This window comes from Bombus fervidus, chromosome 1 (genome assembly GCF_041682495.2).
Source record: "Bombus fervidus isolate BK054 chromosome 1, iyBomFerv1, whole genome shotgun sequence".
Taxonomy (NCBI): Eukaryota; Metazoa; Arthropoda; class Insecta; order Hymenoptera; family Apidae; genus Bombus; species Bombus fervidus.
Genome location: NC_091517.1, coordinates 6,362,777 through 6,385,872, shown reverse-complemented (window position 1 = coordinate 6,385,872; position 23,096 = coordinate 6,362,777). Strand labels below are relative to the sequence as shown.

General features: G+C 39.1%; 1 protein-coding gene and 1 pseudogene across 1 annotated transcript; one reads left to right on the top strand and one right to left on the bottom strand.

Annotated features, from left to right (window-relative positions):
- Positions 1–1,718: 1,718 nt before the first annotated feature.
- Positions 1,719–10,710, bottom strand: LOC139985739 (uncharacterized; annotated as a pseudogene).
- A 10,493-nt stretch (positions 10,711–21,203) lies between these two features.
- Positions 21,204–21,839, top strand: LOC141445963 (uncharacterized). Its single transcript, XM_074112219.1, has 2 exons — positions 21,204–21,321; positions 21,399–21,839. Exons 1-2 carry the CDS (start codon positions 21,274–21,276, stop codon positions 21,819–21,821), a joined length of 471 nt encoding a protein of 156 aa, XP_073968320.1. The 5' UTR covers positions 21,204–21,273; the 3' UTR covers positions 21,822–21,839.
- The last annotated feature ends 1,257 nt before the right edge of the window (positions 21,840–23,096 follow it).

Below are 23,096 nucleotides of genomic sequence, written 5' to 3'. Positions count from 1 at the left end.
CTTCCCCCAAAGGCAATAAGACTAACAACGATAATATTTAACGCAATTCTAAGAATACAGTACTTTCCTACACTATGGAAAATAGCACAGATAGTGATGTTACCCAAACCAAACAAAAACCCACATTTAACTGCATCCTACAGGCCGATATCATTACTACCTGCGTTTTCCAAATTACTAGAGAAAATAATATATAACCGCTTAAAACCAACAATAGAAAAAGAAAAACTAATACCGAACCATCAATTTGGATTCAGGAATAAACACTCCACAATAGAACAAATGCATAGACTCGTCAATGAAATCTTACAGTCGCTTGAAACAAAACAATACTGCACAGCACTCTTTATGGATATCGAAAAAGCATTCGACAAAGTTAACCATGAAAAACTTCTTCAAACAATCAAAAAGCAATTTCCAGAACAAATCTACAAACTACTCAAATCCTACTTAAACAACAGAACCTTTGTAGTAAAAATAAATGATGCATACTCTGAAATTAAGGACATCAAGGCAGGAGTACCGCAAGGAAGTGTCTTAGGACCAATATTATACACACTATACACGGCAGATATACCAACAACTGTCAACAGTAAAACACTGACGTTTGCGGACGATACGGCCATACTAGTGAGGCATGCAAATCTAGAAACGGCCGCCGCACTACTACAAGAACACACTACAAAAATAGAAAAATGGCTGCAAAACAAACAAATAAAAGTGAACACCAGCAAGTGCAACCACATAACATTTACACTTAGAAAAGGAAAAACACCAGATATTCAACTGAACGGCGCCCACATAGCACAATCAAAGCAAGTCAAATATCTGGGAATAAATTTAGACACACGCCTTACATGGAAGCACCATATAAAATCAATAATAAACAGAATAAGTGCAAAAAGGAAGCAGATGTACTGGTTAATCAATAGAAAATCTAAATTAAGCACAATGAATAAACTAAATATATACAAAACAATAATCAAACCAATCTGGACATACGGAGTCCCATTATGGGGGACGGCAGCAATGAGTCACATAAGCAAAATAGAAATAGAGCAAGCAAAAATCTTAAGGACAATAGTTAACGCTCCATGGTACGTCAGAAATGAAGACCTACGAAAAGATCTAAAAATTCCAACAGTCAAAGAGGAAATCGCTAGATACGCAAAAAAGTACAAAGAAAGACTTGCAGCACACCCAAACCAGCTGGCTGCTGAAACAAATAAAACCAAAATAGAAAGAAGACTGAAGAGGAAGCATCCCGCAGACCTCGAAATAGAGATGCAATAGGAAACCTAGAAGATGGAACCTATGGGGGTAACCATCCACATGCTATATTTTATTTATTTCTATTTATTTTTATTTTTTATTTTTTATTCTTTTATTCTCTAAGCTATAACATTTTACCAAATGTCCTTCTGGACAAATTGTAAAAATTTAATAAAACAAATAAAAAAAAAAAAAAAAAAAACTTCTCTGGATCATAATACCACACTGAGCATTTGTGAAAACTCATCGTATCGCCTCACTGGGCACTCGCAAACTCATCGTATCGCCCTACTGGGCACTCGTGCGAACACTATACCATAGTGCCACGAAAACATTGAACTCATAGTATCGCCCCACTGGGCACTCGCAAACCCATCATATCGCCCTACTGGGCACTCGTGCGAACACTATACCATAGTGCCACGAAAACCATTGAACTCATCGTATCAAGCGCTGTGGTCAAAATGATCCTCCTCTGAGGCCGGGGCACTCGCATCGCCATGGCCACTGCTCTCACCCCCACCGCAAACGTCTAACTCACTAGGAACGCAACTATCAGGCATTTTCTTCAGCCTATCATGGCTGTATTTATACGACCGTTTGCCGTCTAACGTTTTTAAAATGTATCTATCTCCTTCCAAAATTTCTGATATCACAAATGGACCCCTAAATTTCGGATCTAATTTCGTTTGATTCCTTTCCTCATTTTTCTTTAATACAAAATCACCGACATTGAATTTAACTACTTCGGCTTTCGTTTTATCGAATCTTTCTTTATCGTACTTAGCGCTGTTCTCTATACTTTGTACGGCCTGTTGTCTTACGTTGGAGATGTCTACTTCCTTTTCCTCGATATTTTCAGATAGTAATAACCCATAGGGTCTTGCCGTTTTACCAATTAATAGTTCTAACGGACTCGATTTAGTTACACGATTGGTTGTACAATTTAAGGCTAATTGAATCTCTCCGATCGCGTCTTGCCAGGATCGTCCGGTCGTCTCTACTGTCGTAAACATATTTTTCAACGTCCTCATAGTACGCTCTACCTGTCCGTTAGCTCTACTAGCACCGGTGGCTATTAGGTGAAGTTCGATTTGTTTATCCTGACAAAACTCTTGAAATTCCTTACCGGTAAAACATCGCCCTTGGTCCGCTATTACCCGAGAAGGGCTGCCGAATAGGAATAGGGCAGATTTGAGTGCCTTAACGGTGCTGAGTGAATCTATCTTACGGGTATAGTGTAAGTATACAAATTTAGTAAAGGCGTCGATTAAGACAATGACGTATTCTTTCGAATCATTCTTGCCGCTCAATTTTCCCGTTAGATCTACGTGAATCGTATGCTAGGGTATGCTGGTCTTAGGTATAGGATGTAACTCGGCTTGTATTTTGCCTGAATTTTCCTTAGAAATCTGACAAGCATGACAGTTCTCTACGAATTTGCGAACGTATTTCGCCATTCCTTCTAACCAGTAATACTCGTACAGTTTCTCGAGCGTTTTATCCCAACCTAAGTGCATAATCGCCTGGTGTACGTGATTAATGACGGACCACCTAAAGCCTCTTGATACAATGGGCAGGCAGAGGGTCCTGCCCCTCCTTTGTATCTTACGGTAAAGGGTACCGGATCGTAGCTCGTACGTATTCGCGATGCCTTCCGCGAGCTCGTCGTTTTTCAATTTATTGACGATTTCAGAGATTTGGGGATCGCGACGCTGTTCTGCTAGGAGCCAATCCTTTGAAATTTCGGTGAGATTAATCCTCTTTTCCTTGATCTCGCTAGTAGGGGTAGGGTCGCTGTCGACAGGATTACGCGAAAAGAAATCTACATGAGTCATGCGTTTACCTTCTCGGTACATGATGTCAAACGTAAAAGTCTGTAGATAGGTCCACCACCTATAAACCCGGTCGGTCAATTTCACTTTATTGCGGGCTGCCTTCAACGAATTGCAGTCAGTAACAACAAGAAATTCCCGTCCGTACAGATAGTGGCGAAAGTATTTAATGGCGTTTACAACTGCCAGCGTCTCTAATTCATACGAATGATACCTGGATTCCGCGGGACTCGTTCTTTTACTATAGTATTCTATTACCCGGTTTTTGCCGTCAATTTTGTGCATTAAAATTGCCCCATATCCGTCTGAACTAGCGTCCGTATGTAGTTCGATCGGGTAATTCGGGTTGAATATAACACCGGCTCACTCGTCAGGACGGAAATTATTTTTTGTCTTATACTTCCGTGCCTATCTGTCCAAATTAAGTTTTTACTACCGGAAGTAAGCGCATACAGCGGTTTCATTACTTGCGAAAATTTAGGTACGAATTTTCTAAAGTAGGAGGCTAAACCTACGAACTGCCTAAGTTGGGTGACAGTTGTTGGTGCGGATAAGGAAGTCAAAGCTTGTACTTTACCAGGGTTGGGGCGAACCTCACCGTTGTGGATCACGTACCCGAGATAAAGTGCCGATGTCTTTAGGAAAGAACATTTGGAGAAATTAAAGGAGAACCCGGCCTTTACGACGGTATTTAGTACGATGTGCAATCTGTCTAGGGCTTGGTCTACCGATTCGGCAATAATTAGGACGTCGTATAGGTAAACGACGGCGTAAGAGTGTGCGAGGTCGCCCAAGGCATTTAGAATGGCCCTCTGGAAAACGGACGGTGCATTCTTCAATCCGAACGGCATTGTTAGGTACTCGTACTGACCATCGGGGGTGACAAACGCTGTATACTCCGTCGAACTGGGGTGAATGGGGATTTGGTGAAACCCGCTGGCCATGTCCAGGCTAACGAAATACCTCGCCTTTTGCAATCTCGCGATTTGGTCTGCAATAAGAGGTAGGGGATACCGGTCCGCGACCGAATTTTTATTTAGTTCCCGGAAATCCACACACAACCTATCCGAACCGTCCTTCTTCTTTACCAGTAGCATAGGGCTCGCGAACGGCGAGTTACTAGGCCTTACAATTCCCGCCTTAATTAATTCGCTTATTCGCTCGCGTACTATGCTTCGCTCCGCCTCGCTTAATCTATAGGGACTTCTTTGTACGGTGATGTTGGGATCGATCAAACGTATTTTCAACTGTCCCATCTTTACGCGTGTACGCGGGAACCCCGTAATAAACGAACTCCTAAATTTTTTGAGAATAGAAATTAATCGGTCTCCATCTTCGCCGAGCACCTCGGTGTCGATTTTGTTAATATCGATTTCGTTTTCGACGGTTTTATTACAGCTATTGACGGCCTTTTCCCTGTTAATGGTGACACTATTTTAAGAAATGTTTACGTTAAAACCTTGGTTTAGGATCTCGCGGCCTATTATGATGTCGTACGCTAGATAGCTGTCGTCGAGGATATGGAAAGTTATCTCCAACGCAAAATCATTGATGCGCACTACGGACGAAACTTGCGATGTGCAATTAATACGATTGTTTCCCATCCCTCGCATTACCACTACATCGGTCGTTCTTTTGCCGGAAAATTTCGAAGCCATGGATTCTCTAATTAGCGAACATTCGGCTCCAGAATCGAAACAAAATGAAAACGACTCACCCAGATGGCTTAATTTACCCGTCGGAGATTCCACCACGCAGGAGTTAACTTGACGTTCGTTATTGGAGTCGCGGTTTGTTTTCCGCAGTAACGGGCAGTGAGGCGCGATATGGCCCTCTTCGCGGCACTTGAAGCAGGACACCTTGGATGATGCAGCTGGTCGGCTTTTCTCCGGACGTCGTGTAGTCTCTCGTCCCTCGGTCTTCATCCTCGTACGGCACTCCGCTATTTTATGCCCGGGGACGCCGCAATGATGACACTTAATCCGGGGGTCGGACGGCTTCCGTCGTTTTGCTTCGGGGCCTGCCGATGAAGTCCCTGAGGAAGGTGTCAGCCTCTTCTTCGCGTAGTGGAAAGCGTTCATCTCCGTAATAAATTGGTCCCGAGTCTTAACGTCGCTCGTAAGCGCTATTTTCTCGACACGCTCATCGCGTAGACTCAGATGATGAAGAACGGTGGCGTTGACTATTTCAACTACTGTCAGATGGTCCCACCTTGCTCCAAGGAGGGAACAGAGACGTGTGCCATACGCTCCCAGAGATTCGCCCTCCAGCTGAGGTTCGGCTAGCATCTTCATCAACGCTGAGGTTGCCGTCTTTTTCCCGCCAAAACGTACAAGAAAAAGTTCTTGAAACCTTGGCCAAGTGTAGTTTTCGTCGACAGGTATCTGCGTGAGCCACTGCGAGGCAGTACCCTTTAGTGCACGGCTTACGGTGAGAAATAATTCGTCGCCTTGAATGGGCCTTCTCTTCATGAACCGGCTAGCGGTTAAGCACCATGCAGCTGGATCGGCGCCTGCGTTTTCGGGATTGAACTCTGGTAAGGGTACTTCCTTCGGTTCCTCGCTCACCCTTGGTTCTCTCGATTGGTTCACGATGGCTATGAGCTGGTCCAACGTTATAGACAGTGACGATCCCACTTCTGATGTCGAGTTGGGGTTAACACTTGGATTTGGGACGTGTAAAGAATCTGCGCCAGGGTCGCTCATCGTCGGTGTACAATCGATGATATCTTTTATTGTCGCAAATACAAGATAAACTACCGGTGTCGACACTCGAACGATAATGACAATGATCGCGGGGTCGGTATAGCGAATCCACGGCCCACGGGATAACTGATCTACTTTACTTCAAAGTCTAAGTCGAACTCGACTTACTCCTTGTGATGCAAGAATCGCTTGATTAACTCTTTACTAAGACGTAGATTATTCACTGATCGTACAAACACAATAGGTATCTAACTAGTGCAACTGTAAGAAAAAGAATGACTTTCCGTCGCGACGACGCTGCAGAGGAAAACTATAGTGGGATGTGCCTAAGGGCACGAGGTCATAGGATTCGTCAAAGAAAACCTCCGCTCGGAGGGTGAGGGAAATAGACGTTGCTGTTAATTGGTTAATCTCCATGTTGGTGGTTAGAAAAGGATGCTAGCCGCTCTCGAGAGAGAGCTCCTAGCGGGAAACGTCGTACGTGAGGAAAACAGATCTCACGTATCTTGCCGCAATAGGTGACAGGTATACGGGCTGATATAGTAAAGACTGTTTGCCAATCTAAAGGACTTTAGTTAACCAGATCCTAAAATCTGTAACGGTTTCTCAGGCTATCTGAACATAAACTGCGAATGATGCGTCGGCATCTGGCGACCATCTCACCCAAAGAATGGGGTCTGTGTGTGGCCGCTGGAATGTTTGATTGTCAAGTGCCGGTACGGCCAATTCTTTAAAGGAAAGTGTCACGTCCCGCGCTCCGCACGAGCCGTAACGAGAACAAGAAACCACTCTATACACAAATCTAAATAAACATACCAATAACCGATTTGCAATTTGAAACCGTGTTTACAGTATTTGAAGTGAAAGGCAGTTAAAGCCGCTAAAAGCTATAGCTTGCGAAAATTTATCTATGTTTTTATATTTATCTAATTATGTTTTCATAATGATATTGAGACAATTTAAATTGTAAACAAAGTCGTCAGTTGAACAAACGTTGGAGATCTTCCCAAACATTTTCAAAGGAAGGACCCCGACGCTTTACCATCTCCGACAGATATAAATAAATGTAGCGACTCAGAGAAGTCAGTACAATAATTATCCTTCGTCTATCGAATAACAATATTACCGTTCGTCAACCGAATAATTAGCATTCAAAGAGTTAGTTAACATTTTGTCTATCGAAGAGTTATCATTTTGTCAACCGAAGAATTTTATATCTGTCAGTCAGTTGTCAATATCGAAATCGAGCAAGATTTGAATAAATCATTAGATATTGCTAAATTACTTTCAACCAGCTTTAATCCTCTCCCGTGCTAGTATCCCTGCACATAGCAGGTTAGCTGAAAAGTGGAATCGGTTTTGCCAGTAGCACTAAACTCTAGTCGACGCTACCCGTAACGTTTGAAATAAATAAAAATTTGAAATAGTCCTTAGACTATTTCTGGTGGCAGCAACTACCGTATTAATCAGAAATCCAAATAAATAATTCATACACAATAATATCATTTCAATATTTCCCTTCCGACTAAACTCTAAATCAAAAGAAAAAAATTTTTTACAAAATTTCAATCTCAACTTGACTTAAAACAAATAAATACGTAACAAAAGCTATGTAACTTCGTATCTCTGTTAGGTGGAACGTTCATCCCGTGGTCGTGGCTACACTCGGAGAACGGTCGTCGCCTCGAGCCCAAGCTAATTGTCTCAAGTTTCGAATGGCTGTGTTTGAGTTATTTCGTGAATGCTATTGAGGTTTTTCCAAGTAATTCCAACGGGTGGCCCCGTTGTCCTTTCATCTCCGACATATATATATATTTATATTGTGTGTCATTTTAATATGACTAATGTTTTGTAATTCTTCGATAGCGTTATTTATTGTTTTGAGTAGTTTATTTTATAGAGTGTTCGATAATATAAAACACACACACACACACACACACACACATATACATATTTCTTCTGGCAGTGTAGTATTCATACCAAATGAAATGTTAAGTATTTATTTTATATTAACTTCATTTAATAAGTTAGAACACACACGCGCGCACGTATATATGTATATATTTCTGGCAGTGTGATTTTCATTTAGATTCTTTAACGATGTTATGTTGTGTATTTGAGGTTATGTGTCAATTATTTGATTTCATATATACATATATATCTTGTATTGTGACAACATAGTATTGAAGGTTTTATTTCTAAATTATTGTGTGTTTAATGTGTTTTTACATATTTGTGTTTGATGGTAGAATTTCTGTACGCAAATCTTCAAGTCGTTGCTGTGTTAATTATTTTGAACGTTTGGCCTATTGACAGGTTGTTACTTAGTCCCAAGTGTTGCGTTGTGTGTTCTATTTCTTTTGTACATTATTAGTAGTAGTTTAGTTTAGAATATAGATTATTTATATATATATATATTTATATATAGACATGCATGTTTCGTAATGTAGTTCTTATTTTATAACTCTTTACCGGAATGTAGGCTAGTTTTAAGTATGTATCTTAGATTACTGATTTGATTTAATAATGTAGAATGCGCACACATATATATATATATATTTCTGACAATGTAACCTTTATTTCTTTAATAATACAATATTGTATGTTTTATGTATTCGTTAGACTATTAGTTTTTGATTTCATATATACATATATTTCATAAATTGATAATATTGTATTTGTTGCATAGTATTGGAAGTACTGTCTCTAATATTTACTAGGTTATTACATGTTTGGCATATATGTTTATACTTATGTGTAACTCTCCAAGTTGTTGCCGCGTTGATTGATTAAAATATATTTATATATACATATATTCCTGGCGCTTCAATCATTTCCCTTTTTGTAGTTATTCTTATTTCCTGGTTTATTTGTTTGGTTCGTGACTCGTTCAATCCATTAGTTGGTTCTATTTATTTTATTTTATACTGGTTGGGTTTATATTATATTGAACCATAGGTTTTCAAATGGCAAGTCGGTTATTGGTAGGTTTATTTAGAGTTGTGTGTATATGTATTTTGTTTATTGGTTGGATCTATTAGTCGCCCTCATTTTGTTAATCCTTCCTTTCGTTTCGTAGTGCCGTGTGTTCGTTTGTGCAATCAAATCCTTATTCGCGCGTTTTGTATAGAGTAGTTTTCTTGTTCTTGTTAGGGCACGTGCGGAGCGCGGGACGTGACACCCCCACCCTTGGAGTTCAAATTTCCAAAGGAAATTTGACTGATGGTGTCTCTGAGTTCGTTCAAGGCGGATGTAGATGTCGTTGGTTGTTGAGTGACTACCGGTGTTATCGATATCCTTTGAGGTTGTGCTGTTTGATCATCGATATTTCGTCTTCTTTTGAGGTATAGTAGCAGGTGGGTGACTGAGCCGTATATTGCTCCTAATAGGGCGATTCCACATCCGTAAGTTTCACGTAACTGGTATCCGTGTATGGCTATATCTATTATCGTCTTGATTAATTTAAATATTACGAGTATTCCAAATATTGCTGCACTGACAGTTCCAAATTCCATGAAACCAGTCCATAAGCTTGATACGGTATTTTTCGCTATTGTCGTTAATGTGTTTTCGTCCATCATTCCCAGGATGTTTACTGTTCCAGGGACGATTGTTTTTCTTGTCGCTCCTCTGGCCAATGTGTTCAAGACTGCAGTTTTTTCTGCTGCGAACATGACGTGGTCCCGTAGTGCGTCCAGGTCCTTTTGGGTATATATTCCGCTCGTGGCCACTGACGATGGTGCTGAATATCGCCACGTTTGGCGCACGTCCGGGCGGAGTTCCTGTGGTGCGATTGCTTCCATAGGTTTTGGTACGAATTTGTGCCAGAGTCCGTCAATGTTGTATAGCGTAGGTAGTACTGCGCTACATTCTCTATGGTTTCCGTGTTGCGTTAGGATGTGTGTTTTTAGCGTTAGAAATGCGGTGCGATTCCCTTGCCAAACGGGTAACTCCGAGTAGCATTCTGTTGTATGTCGTATCTTTACTTGTACCGGAATGCATTTGACTATATGGACCGCTTCTCCTGCGATCAGAGCCATGTGTCCTGGGGTTTTGGTTATGGTGTATGCAAATTCGTCGGGCAGTAAGATTGCTAAGCTTAAAGCATTCTCTATTAGTTTCTTCTGTGTGGTGCATCTTTGTGTCAGTATATCATGGTATAATGTTGTCATTTGTCGTTTAATATGTTTCTCTACGTAAATGAATTTTGAGTTGACATATGCGAATATATCCAGATTTTCGACTGCTGTCTTGCTTTTGGAGATGAACGTATTTCCTCTTGTTGTTTCTAACAAGAACAATTTGGGGTGTTCAGTGGGTAGTAGGGTATATCCACACAGTGGCTGTTCTCCAGTTTTAGTCAGCGCAAATGTTACTTCCTGCGTTGTTAGTGCGTAAACTGGTTGTGCTGGTTCAATGTTGGTTCTTATTTCCTGGATCTTTGTAGCAATTCCTTCATATAGCACATCGTACTGATCAAATTTGCATGGTGAGGGCGGTTGTGGTTGCCAATAAGTATATCTGTCCTCAGCGTCTAGACAGTTTCCTTCGCTAAAGGTACATATCGTTCCTGATTTCAGTAGAATTTTGTTTGCTTCGATCCGTACTGGCACAACTGCTGATCTTAAACTTATCCTTACTGTGGCTTGTACGACGACCCTTTCCCAGCTCCCGTATGGGTCTACATACTGTGTTCCCTGGCAGCTGCCGTCGTCTGTTAACTTGCCGGCTAGGACAAGCGACCTTGTTTCTGTTGCATTATCTTTTAGGCCTACTATAAGGTTTTGTGGTCCGAATGAAAACGTGCCGTCTTGGTGCATCCTTGCACATTGTTGGGCGGTTGTTTCATGGAGGTATTCGGCGAATCCATTATGCACTGCCGACGTGTGGGGGTGCATGCCACAGTAATATATAATTCGAGTTATTTGCACCTTGCATTGCCTTACGCTGGTAAATTCGAATTCTGAGAGTTGCAGTAGTTAAATATAAATATCTTGGGTTTCTGTTATCGCAGGCTGTATGCTGCAGTCCCCGATGGAGTTTAAAGAGATGGTGGTAACGTTGAGGTGGTTGCCATTGCAGTCGTATTCTACCAGGCCATATGCTATTTTGATGAGGGTAAGTACGATGACCAGGTGATTCATCTTCCTATTAACAATTTATTAAATCGTTTCTTACTCTCGAGTTTATTAGAAATAAGAATAACCTTTTATTATTATTAATATACATAAAAAAAAGAAAATTTTTATATTTATATATATATATTTTTTTTTTTTTTTTTATTAAAACTTTTGTTTTATTTTAGGTTTTACGTATATGTTATCAGTGAAAATAAATATTATGAATGGTACATGGGTTATAATTATATATATATATATGCATGCGTATTGGTAAGTAATATAAATGAGATTTGTTTTATGGTTATAAATATATAAGTATATATTATCAATAGGAATAGATATTACAAATGTAGCTTGTTTTCGAATATATATATATATATATATATATATATATATATATATATATATATATATATATGTGCGTGTAATGGTAAATATGACGGCTTATTTTATGAGTCACTTGCATTATCAATGGAAGTGAGTGTTATAAATATCACCTACTTTACAACATGCGTGTGTATATATTGGTAAACATAAGTAAAAATTATATGTATAGTTATAAATGTTGTTTGTTTACAGGTGGATAGCATAAGTATTTGGTTTTGTGCGTAGCATACAAGTACTTTATAGTTCTACGGTGCGGATTGCTATTCCTTGAACTAAAAAGTATCTTTCAAGGTGAGTCAGATTATTGTAAACGATCATGCATTGTAGGTATGATATAGCGGGTTGTAGGTCCGCTAGGTTTATATCACACATACGACAGTATGTTATTTGTGTTCTTGCAGGTACTCCGCATAGGAAATGAGTGGGCGAGTCGTCACATAGGTCCTGGTCGTCTGGATCTAGGTTGTCGAAACAGTCTTGACAAAGATAATCGTTATCTAAATGGTAGACAGAGCGTATCAACTGAACACAGAGGCAAAATTGAACTTCCTCCGTCACCTCCAGATCGAATGCGAGTACGGGCCCATGTGGGTCCTCTATGTCAGAGTTGATGAATTCGCCACCCGTTCTGTACATACATACAAAACAGTTAATATATATAATATTTTTTTTTTTTTTTTTATTAGTATCTAACATTGCTATTATGATGCTGTATTACATTGTATTGGCTATTATTCGTGTCGAGGTGTGTATGTGTGGGGTGCGCGCGACGAATTTTTCAACATGGTCGCTCGCGTGTATCTTTGGTATGGCGTTGGTTTAATGTCAACGGTAGTGTGTTGTTGAAATACCTAATTAATTGTTAATCATTATGATTTTATTTAGTAGTGTTTTGTAATATTGTTTTGTGTTTCATGATATTGTATGTGTAAATACCGTGTGTTACTTTAATGTAATAGTCGTGACTTGCATTTATATAAGTCTCGTTTAATTTAGTTAATGCTTTGTGTACTGTGTTACCAGTCACTTTCGTGTAGCATAACTTTATTCCTTTGTACCGAGTTCAGTCATGTCTTGTTAACATTTAGTTAGTCTATCTTGATTAATTTCTAACCTATTTCTGTGTTTATTGACCTTTCCTATTTTCCCTATTAATTTATTATTGCTTGAACTTGCTATTTGTTATTATTTTATGTATGATATGAATTAGTTCCCTTATTAGTGATTAAAATTTATTTATTAGATTAACATTGTCTGTGATTCTTCAGATTCTACTCTTTCGATGCTGCGTCACTTACCTGGATCATTCCCACAATATCATCCGATTCTTCGATATGCCTTGGATACTTATTACGGTTGCCTTCAATTGTCTTATATCTGTGGCCATAAAGGTACTGTTTAATTTATTTAATTTAATATGTGTATAATGCATTGTGTGTGTGACCGCTATTGTGCATTACAAAATCCGCTTCTACATGTTAGATATAATAATATAACAATACTATGTAGATTAATACATAATAAAATATCCTTTTACTCCGGTTATATTTATTACTAACTCTCAATTAATCTATGTTAATTATTTTCTAACCACTTTCTATACTTATCAGCTATTTTATTTCTTCTTATTAATCTGCGACATTCATGCATGTACACTTCCTTGTATGGTGATTGATTGTTCACGAGGTAACGTTGAACTAACATGTTTTACATTCAAACAGTAATTGGAGTACTCGTAATAATCTTCTTTTTCTTTTCAGGTTTCCGCTATCTGTGTTATTCGACGAACAGTGTCACGCTTCCGCAGTTTTGTTATAACATTTAGTAATGTTGTATTTTGCATTAAGGCCATTGAAGTTAATTCGTTCGTTTATTTTCAGCTGGCTGTCGTACATGGTGTTCCGTAAACAGGGATCCATAACCTATTTTGCACGTAAACCTTCTTGTATGATGATTACTTGTTCACAAGGTAACTTTCACTTTCACTCTTTTAATTATTTATTGAATCAACACGTTTTATATTCAAACAATAATTGGAGTACACATAATAATTTTTTCTTTTTTTCTTTTTAGGTTTCCGCTATCTGTGTTATTCGACGAACAGTGTCACACCTCCTTTTGATTTAACCACAATATAGTTATAACATTTAGTAACCTTGTATTTTGCACCGAGACAATTGAAACTAATTTATTCACTTATTTTAGGTAGCTGTCATACATTACGTTCCACGAACAAGGATTCATAACCTATATTTGCACATACACTTTCTTGTATGTTGATTACTTGTTCACAAGGTAACATCCATTTTCACTAGTTAATTATTCATTGAGTTAATACGTTTTATACTTAAACGATAATTGAAGCACACATAATAATTTTCCCTTTTTCCTTGTAGGTTTTCGCTATCTGTATTATTCGACGAACAGCACTACAACATACACTACTGCACTACGTTGCCCACTGAAATGACTTTATTCATTGTTTATTTCGATTATGCGCTATTTTTAACTTGTTTAAGTGCACTGTTCGCGGAATCCCTTTTACTTCAATCTTGACGTTTTGGTTCTGCAAGATTTCTAGCATCTTGTGTGGTCCAGTATATTGATCGGAGAGCTTTTCTTTACTAGGTTCTTTTAGTAGATATATCAAATCTCCTATTTTGAGGGTTGATTCGTTGGTCGTAATATTCTTTTGATCTTAGTTTGGATTTTATCAAATTTTCTCTTGCTGTTTGCTGCACGGTGTTGATTTTATCGAACAGGTCTCTGAGATATTCCGCATAAGTTGGTTCCATGTTTTCTTCGATTAGTATTTCGCCAGTGGGTTTTCTGGCCAAGTGTCCAAAGACTAATTCGTGCGGAGAGAATTTCGTTCCTTCGTGTACAGTGGTGTTATAGGAAAACATGGCTAATTCCACCCATTCGTCCCAATTTCTGGAATTTTCAATATATAACTTGAGATATTCAATCAATACGTGGTGAGATCTTTCGATTGAACCGTTACTTTGTGGATGATATGCCGTCGTGGTATATTGTTTGATGCGGAATCTCTTTGCCACTTTCTTCATTAGTGAGGATGTAAAGTTCCTTCCTTGATCAGTGAGAATAGCTCTCGTAAACGACAAATCGTTTTACAAAAGCGTCCGCTATCTCGGCTGAAGAGATTCCTCCTATTGGAATCCAGATTGAGTATTCTGTGAATAAATCTTGAATTGTTAATATGTATTCGTTTCCTCTTGCTGTCTTTGGTAATGGACCGACGATATCCATACTAATTTTGTCGAAAGCCCTGCCCGGTGTATCAGTGAGTACCATTGGTTGCTTTGTTTTTATTCTAGTTAACTTTTTCAATTGGCATTCTTTACATGTTCTTACGTATTCCTGGATCTCCTTCATATTTTCCCAATAATAACATTGTCGTATTCTTTGATACGTTTTCGTTACTCCTTTGTGTCCCGCTACGGATGATTCGTGTTTTTCTCGTATTATGTTGTTCCGTGCTTCCACAGGCGGGGTAATTACTTCCCCAGTGCAAATGGTGATGGTTAAGGTTTTTTCCATAAATATTTCTTTTAATTCTCTGATTGTACATCGCCAGGGTATTTCCTCCAAGTTTCCTTTGCTAATGCTAAAGGAAATTAACTGTTTTTCATTTACTACATCTAGTAGAGATCTTAGCGAGTTTAATAAATTTTCTGGTGTTATTGGAACATTTCTATTTTCCTTTATCGGTAGGGATACGATGTATTTCCCGGAATCGTAATTCAATCTTGCTTTTTCTAACATTAAATCTTCGTAACGAGGCAATTTTCCCGTCTCCTTCATTTCTAATGCTCCTTTATCTATCGGATTCCCATGTACATCTATAAATATTACTTTATGGTCATTTACTCTCGTAATTGAGTCTCGGGTTTCTGAAATTTTTAGTTCCGCAATTATCGTAGGTCTCGTGTCCTTTTCTCGTTGTTGAATTAGTTCTGGATCTTCAGTGGAGGGCTCTTCTTCGCTTGTTGTATCCGTGTTTTCTTTTTCTCGATCGAGCTCGGCTAGTGCTTCGTCAAAATATTTTACGGGTGTTTCTTCTATGGTGAGATGCTTTCGAGTAGAAGGTTTTCCTTGTTTATCGTAATGCGACAATACGCGTGGCTCAGCCTCGAATATCGGAGAGTCCTCGGTCGAGGTATCCAATTGAAATCTTTTTAGATGTGGATATCGATCTGGCGAATCTTCTTCTCGCTTCCTGATTGGTAAGCACCTCTCTGGCGGATTTCGGGATAATGCATCTGCGTTCGCGTTCGCTCTACCTTCTTTATATTGGATATCAAATTCAAAGTCCGACAGTTTCAATTTCCACTTCCAAATTCTCGACGTGGGATCTTTAATGGAATTCATCCATACTAACGGTTTGTGATCAGTTATTATCGTAAACTTTCTACCATACAGGTATGGTCTGAAATGCATCGTACAGTAAACGATTGCCAGACACTCCTTTTCTATGGTAGAGTAGTTTTGTTCGGCGGAATTTAATAGTCTTGAGGCATTGCAATCGGTAAATCCTTTCCGATTGGCCCTTGACTCAGTACACCGCTTATTGCGTATCCTGATGCTTCTGTAGTAAGGTTAAAGGGTTTAGAAAAGTCTGGATATTGTAAAATGGGTTTTGTCATTAGCGCTGTCTTTAAATTATTGAATGCATTTTCTTGATTTTCTGTCCATTTAAAGGGAGTGTCTTTCTTTAATAGTTGTGTCAATGGTTTCGCGACCTTGGAGAAATTGGGTATAAATTTTCTGTAGTATCCTGCTAGTCCCAGAAATTGTTTGATATTTTTCACCCTTTTTGGTTGTGGAAATTTTGATACGGCTTCGATTTTCTTTGGGTCGGGTTTCACGCCATCCTCACTAATTATATGTCTTAAATAATTCACCTCGTGTCGTAAAAATTCGCACTTATCAGGCTGTAATCGTAATTTAGCTTTCCTCAGTCTTTCCATTAACTTATTAAATTTAATTTCGTGTTCTTGGAGAGACCTCGAATAAATCACTATGTCATCCAGATAGACGAATAGTTCTATTCCTTGCAGACCAGACAACACTAAGTTCATCAAACGTTGAAATGTTGCTGGGGCATTTTTTAATTCAAAGGGCATTCTTTTGAATTGAAAATGTCCGTATGGTGTCGAAAATGCAGTTTTGTGGGCATCTTCCTGTGACATACGGATCTGGTGAAAGCCCGATGCTAAGTCAAACGTGGAAAAATATTTTGTACTTCCTAATTGATCCAATATTTCTGTAATGTTGGGTAGTGGGAAAGCATCGCCGATCGTTTTATCGTTCAACTTTCTATAATCGATAACTAATCTCCAGCGTTTATTTCCTTGCGAATCGGGTTTTTTGGGTACAATCCATAACGGGGAGTTATATGGAGATACTGATGGTTCCACTACGTCCGTATCTGTAATTCTTGAATTTGTCGATTTATCTCTTCTCGATGTACTGGTGGATATCGATACTGTTTAGTATTAATTGGTATATTATCCGTTGTAATTATTCTATGTTCCAAAACTTCAGTTGCTTCCAATGTATCTCCTGGAATATGAAACCTATCTTGATTATTACGAATCAACCTTTTAACATTTTCCGTTTCTTCTTTGTTCAAATGTTCGAGTCGTAGTAACTCAATTATTTTATCGTATCTACTTTCTTTCGATTTTAAAACTGTATTACACGCTGTCCTAGGAAGCGGGGATGAGTTTTCAAATTCCTTAATTACCATTGTCGGTGTTGTAAATTCGTAATTTCTTGAAGTAGTATTTATTATTCGTATGTAACCTTTTCCTTTATGATTCCTTACAACTGCATTACCAAAATAAATTCCTTTGATCGGCTCGATTCTGGGAATAAATCCCTCTTTTATCTCTAGATTCGCGATATTAATTGAACACGTTACTGAACTTCGCTTCGGTATAATTATTTTTTCTTTAGTATCGAAGGGTATATAAATATTTCCCCATTTGATATGCTTTTCCTCATAATCTAAACGAGCTTTACAACCTGCAAAAAATTCGGATCCTAGGATTCCGTCTTGATCGATTAGCAATGAATCATCAACTACATGAAAATTAACCGGATGGCCCGCAACCTGTATTACCGTCTGCCCTAGGGAGACCAGGCTCGTTGCCGTAATTCCTCGCACTTCGATTGATTCCTTTTCGTCGATGATGGCTGAATCGGGTAAAGCAGGTTTTTTGATAATATTAATTTCCGATCCAGAGTCTAATAATAAACTCGTCTTAGTTTTTAGATCTGGGGAAACTATTCGTGCAGTTGGAGTCGTTGGGGAATCATTAAATTTTACTGAAATAATTCGGAGAGGTCGTTGTCCGAATCTGAGTCCGACTCTTGGTGATTTTCCTTCGCCGGTTGCTTGTGCTTCACTCTCTCCCTTTTGTCTTGAGATTCCGGATTCTCTGTTTGTGACCTCGTTTGGTTGTGGGATGACTCCCCCACAGTATTTAATGGTTGTTCGTTCGACCTTACGGTCGGCATTGCGTTCGCTCTGTCTCTCGTTATGGGTGGTGGAGTCGATCTCGCGGGGGTGGCTGCCCTTGTTCTGTTTGTTGCCGTCGGCGCCGGTCTCCTGGTTGCCGCCTGTACTCTTGGGCGATTCGGCGTATCGTTCCTTCGTGGCTCGCCCCATTCTCCCGAAGGACGTGTTTGGTTTCCCGATGGTCTCGAAGTATAGGGTACGATTAATCCGGCATCTACTCGGGCTTTAAATTTGTAACAATCTTTCACTAAATACCCGGGCTTTTTACAATAATTACATGTGATATTTTGTCTTGTAGTATTCGAAAAATTCTGCAATGGAGGTACCGATCTTCGATCTTGGCGGTTGTTCCCGGTGTAGTTATTATTAGGAGGGTTAACGTTGTTTCGGTTGTTTCCGGTGTAATTGTTATTAGAAAGACGAGCGTTGCTTCGGTTATTCTCGATGTAATTATTATTAGGGGGACGAACGTTGTTTCGGTTGTTATTACTTGAGGATGTCGGACGTTGGTATCGCATTCTGTCGTTTACTCGTTTTAGTTCCCGCGTTGCCTTTACGGCTTGGCGATACGCGTCTTCTAAGGATTGGTATTCCGATAACTTTACTCGTAGATATACTTCGTTCGGGAGCCCCTTGACGAAAGCCTCCCTCGTGTCCCAATCGATTGTATCTTGAACGTCTTGCGATATGGAACCGTATTGACATCTTTCTCCATCAATTATAGCTAATCTGAGGTTTCTGACGCGGTCTATGTAATCTAGTATATTTTCTCCTGGTCGTTGGAATACCGTTCCCAACTCTCCCCTGTATTCGTTAACGGTTTTTCCTGGGCCGAACATATCTTTTAATTTATTCCCGAAATCGTTTAAGGTCACTACCTCATTGTCCTCTACGGCGAGAAATGCAAGTCCGCGAAGTTTATTCATTAATAATTTTACTAACTGGAGCTCTTGATGCCTAGGAATCATATTTCGCGCTCGCTCGCATGATCTCAAGAATTGGAACACAGACGGTCGGTATCCGTCGAACACTGGTACTGATTCAATCGCGTCCTTTAATTTAATCGGCTGGTAATTATCGGTCAATCTTGTTTCTCGCGGTGTTATCGGTGATGGTACGGGTGTTTCGGTTTCGTTCGTTTGTCTGCTTACGCGCACGTCTTCTTCTAATTTAATTAGTCTTGAGCTTATGTCGGTCAATAGACGGAAATTTTCGTCCCACGCTTTCAATTTTTCCGTCAACGCCAAAAGCGTATCTTCGCCTAGCGAATCCCGGGCGATCGACATTTTCCTACTTATTTTTTTAGTTGATATTCGTAAGAACTTTAATCCTCTCTGGAGCGTATCCCACCGCTGCCACCAAAAAAATTTATTATATATATATATTGTTACGTTCTAAGTGCGGAGGAAGAGGAGACCTTTAGTCGTTATCGTTTGTGTTTGATAATGATAGGTTGGGAATTTGTACTCGAAACTCCGATTGTTCGGTATTTGCTGCCACCAGAAACAGTTTAAGGTCTGTTTCAAATTTTTATTTATTTCAAACGTTACGGGTAGCGTCGACTAGAGTTTAATGCTACTGGTAAACCGATTCCACTTTTCGGCTGACCTGCTATGGGTAGGAGTACTAGCACGGGAGAGGATTAAAGCTGGGTACAATAAATATTTGTCTTCGTTGAACGGATTTTTATTTGAATGTCGAATTTTTCGTTGCTTGATATAAATTTATTTTTACGTTTGCCTTCTTCTTCTCTTTTAATTTCGCTATAATAGTTTGTCGTTAGAACCAAAGCTCAGTTTATTTGCTACGATAGATTCTATTGCCACGATTTTCTTGCCTTTTGAGTTTGATAATCGAGGATGATTCTAACGATCCTCTCTATGTGGAACTTGTGTGATTTCGCAAACCTTGCCCAAAGACGGGCAATATTTTGCCAACAATGGGAGGAGGAATGCGAAGATCGATAGGTGTTTTCGATAATCGAAAACACTGTTTGCACAAGCCAACACAGCGAACGATCCTTCAGTTAAATTTTCAGAAGGAAATTGTTCTACTATTTCTCTCCTTTTTTCTACAATTGCATGCAATGATGGCAAGAATATCGGTTAATAGCAATGCCGGTATTGCTCTGCCGCGGTGATTTGCTCTTAATTTTCGATTGACGCCAACGATATTTAATGGTCCTCTCTGTACGGGACTTGTGTGATTTCGCAAGCCTTGCTCAAAGACGGGCAATATTTTGCCAATAATGGGAGGAGGAATGCGAAGATCAGTGGGTGTTTCAGTAGCTGAAAACACCGTTTGCACAAGCCAACACAGCGAACAACCCCTTTGTTTAAGGTTTAAAATAGTGATTTTCTCTTCAAACCGTTCACGGAAATAAAACGAGATCGGTGATAGGTAGTTCTGGTTCGATTCTCGAGTGCAACGAAATTATCAGAGAAGAAGGAAATTTTCAAAATTAATTTTCTTACCTTGAGGAATAAGTGCTGTCGGGTGCCATTACTTCGCCTGCTCTAATGGTCGTCGGTGTTTTTTATTTTTGGGTTTATTTCTCGAACTCGGATATAGATTATTATCAAACTTTTACTTTATTTATTTGTTTTGATACACGCTTTACAAATTACTAACCGGATTAATACCGCAATTACAATGTGCTTTCTTTTGTCTAAGCGATGAAATGAGGACTTCGAAAATATTTTTTTTCTTAGTCGCGACTCTCTTTTCTTGCCTGAACAACTAAAGACCGCCGAAAACGCAAAATGTTACACAAAATTTCTAAAAGCACGATATAATGAGCACGATATAAAACGTTATAATGAATACGGAATAATGAACATATTAATGAGCACGGAATAATAATCGTTATAAAGAACACGTAATAATGAACGTTATAATGAACGCTGCTCTATGTTGCTACGCTTATTTATAATGCCATCCCCCACGAGGTGGTGGTGGTGGTGGTTGTCCACTGGGGGTACCCTTCCGTGGGAATCGGGATGTTGCAGTTTTGGGCTTCCTGAAATCGTACGTGAGAGAATGTAAGTTCCATATCTCGACTTAGTTCCCATCGGTCCTGTGTTTCTGCTGAGCTAGTGTGTAGAAGACTTGAAGCGTTCCATGCTGGTCTAGTCTTTTCGAGAAACTTCCACGTTTGTACCGTGGGATTCACCTGTGTTTCTTCGGCACGTGCAAGGGCTGGCGGCTGCAGCATCATTATCATTTCGATGTTTGCTCGGGGAACACGCGCGATCCGCTGCTCTCCCACAACAAGGGCCTTCTCTTTCGAGCTAGTTTGCGTAAGTTTGGTTTAGATGGATATTTGCATATTATGGTTGTTTTCGTGATTTTGATCCTTTTCCCTTTTCTTGTTGTTTCTCTAGGCTTCGGTGATCGACGTTTGAACAATGTTTGCGGAGGCATTTCCATCAGGGGTTCCTATCCAGACTTCTCTGGTGCGTATTTTGTCTTGTTTTTAATCCGCTTGATTCGTTCTGTTTCGTTCTATTTAAACTATATTGTGTTGTTTCAGCGCAAGCGAAAGAGGGATTCCGAAGAACCCATGGGCGACTCGAGAAGACCCATCAAACGCATGCGGCGCTGTGATGAACCACAAGTACCAGAGTGGTCGGAGGAACTATTCGACATTGATGCCGAGGCCGTGGATTTCCCGTCGGAGTTGAGTTTTGACAATTTTGTTACTGTCGATGAGAGTTTCTTCGATGCAGAGACCGTCGTATTGGAGTGGGAGCCCCCTCTGGTTGAAGTCGTTGATACCGATCGTTGTGTAAAAGTTCGTTTTGTAAATGAAATTCCCGGAGAGGTTCTGGAGGCACATCTTCGTCACCATGCTTCTGGGAGAAAGGGAATTTCCCCTGTTGTGCGTTATTGGTGTATGCGTGAGTTCAGCGAACTTTGTCCTGGAGCTCCTTGCTTCGATTTTGATTTGGTGTAGCTGCTTCAATTTCGTTGGTTCGTTTGATAATCGTGGGTTCCTTGTTATTATATTTTTTTTTAGATGCATTTTGTTTTCTTTTTTTTTTGTTCAATATATATATATATATATACATTTTAAATGTGATAGTGTAAGGTTATCTTTTTTTTTATGTTTGTTAAATATATGTGTATTTATTTAATTTTATATATCCCCCTTTTTTAATTAATTATATATATATATATTTTTACATTTGTATTTGACAATGTAGTTGCGCATAGAATTTATTAAAGAAAAATGTTAATAATGTGTTTTCATGATTTGTTCCTTCGCCTCATTTCCATTAATCCCTAATATTCCTGTCACCATAACGCGTGTTAGTTGTTCCGATGCGCGCGTGTAAATCTAACATGGCTACTCATAAATGTCATCAGTAAGGTTATAGTGGCGGATCTTTAGTTTTGTTTGATATCAAAGTAATTTTCTGTCGCTCGTTTTTCCTTATTCTACCGCAATTAGAACATTTATTTATTAATATTGTTATTATTATTACTTTAAAGTGACAATAGTATTGTTCGTGTGAATATACATATTTCTTCTGGCAGTGTAGTATTCATACCAAATGAAATGTTAATTATTTATTTTATATTAACTTCATTTAATAAGATAGAACACACACACGCGCACGTATATATGTATATAATTCTGGCAGTGTGATTTTCATTTAGATTCTTTAGCGATGTAATGTTGTGTATTTGAGGTTATGTGTCAATTATTTGATTTCATATATATATATATATGTCGGAGTTGAGTTGTTTAAGCTTGAATTATGGGCGTGTAAAGAATCTTCGCCTGGGTTGTTCATTGTAGTTTCACAATCAAGATAACGTTTATTAACACAAATACAGAAGAAATAAGTTTGAACAGTAACAATGGTAACTAGACGCTGATGGCAATGACCTTAGATTTGATATAGCGAATCCACGGTCCACGGGCTCACTCTTTATTAAACTCAGAATAGAATTTCTATGCACAAAAGTATCGCTCACTATGACGCTCTTTATATTGCTCTCTAGACGATGTGTCACTCACCAAGGAGATCACAAGAACAACTGAGTAATGGAAACTTTCTTCTCCTTACGGTTGCGTTAGCTTTGTTTAACGTTGGCCTGGGATACCAACAAACTGCTGCCGTTGCTAGGCAGACTCACATAACTGCGACATTGCTCTTGCCCAGGGTTTGATTGTTAATACAACGTGTGTCTCATAATATTGGTACTTTTCTGTTAGGTGGAA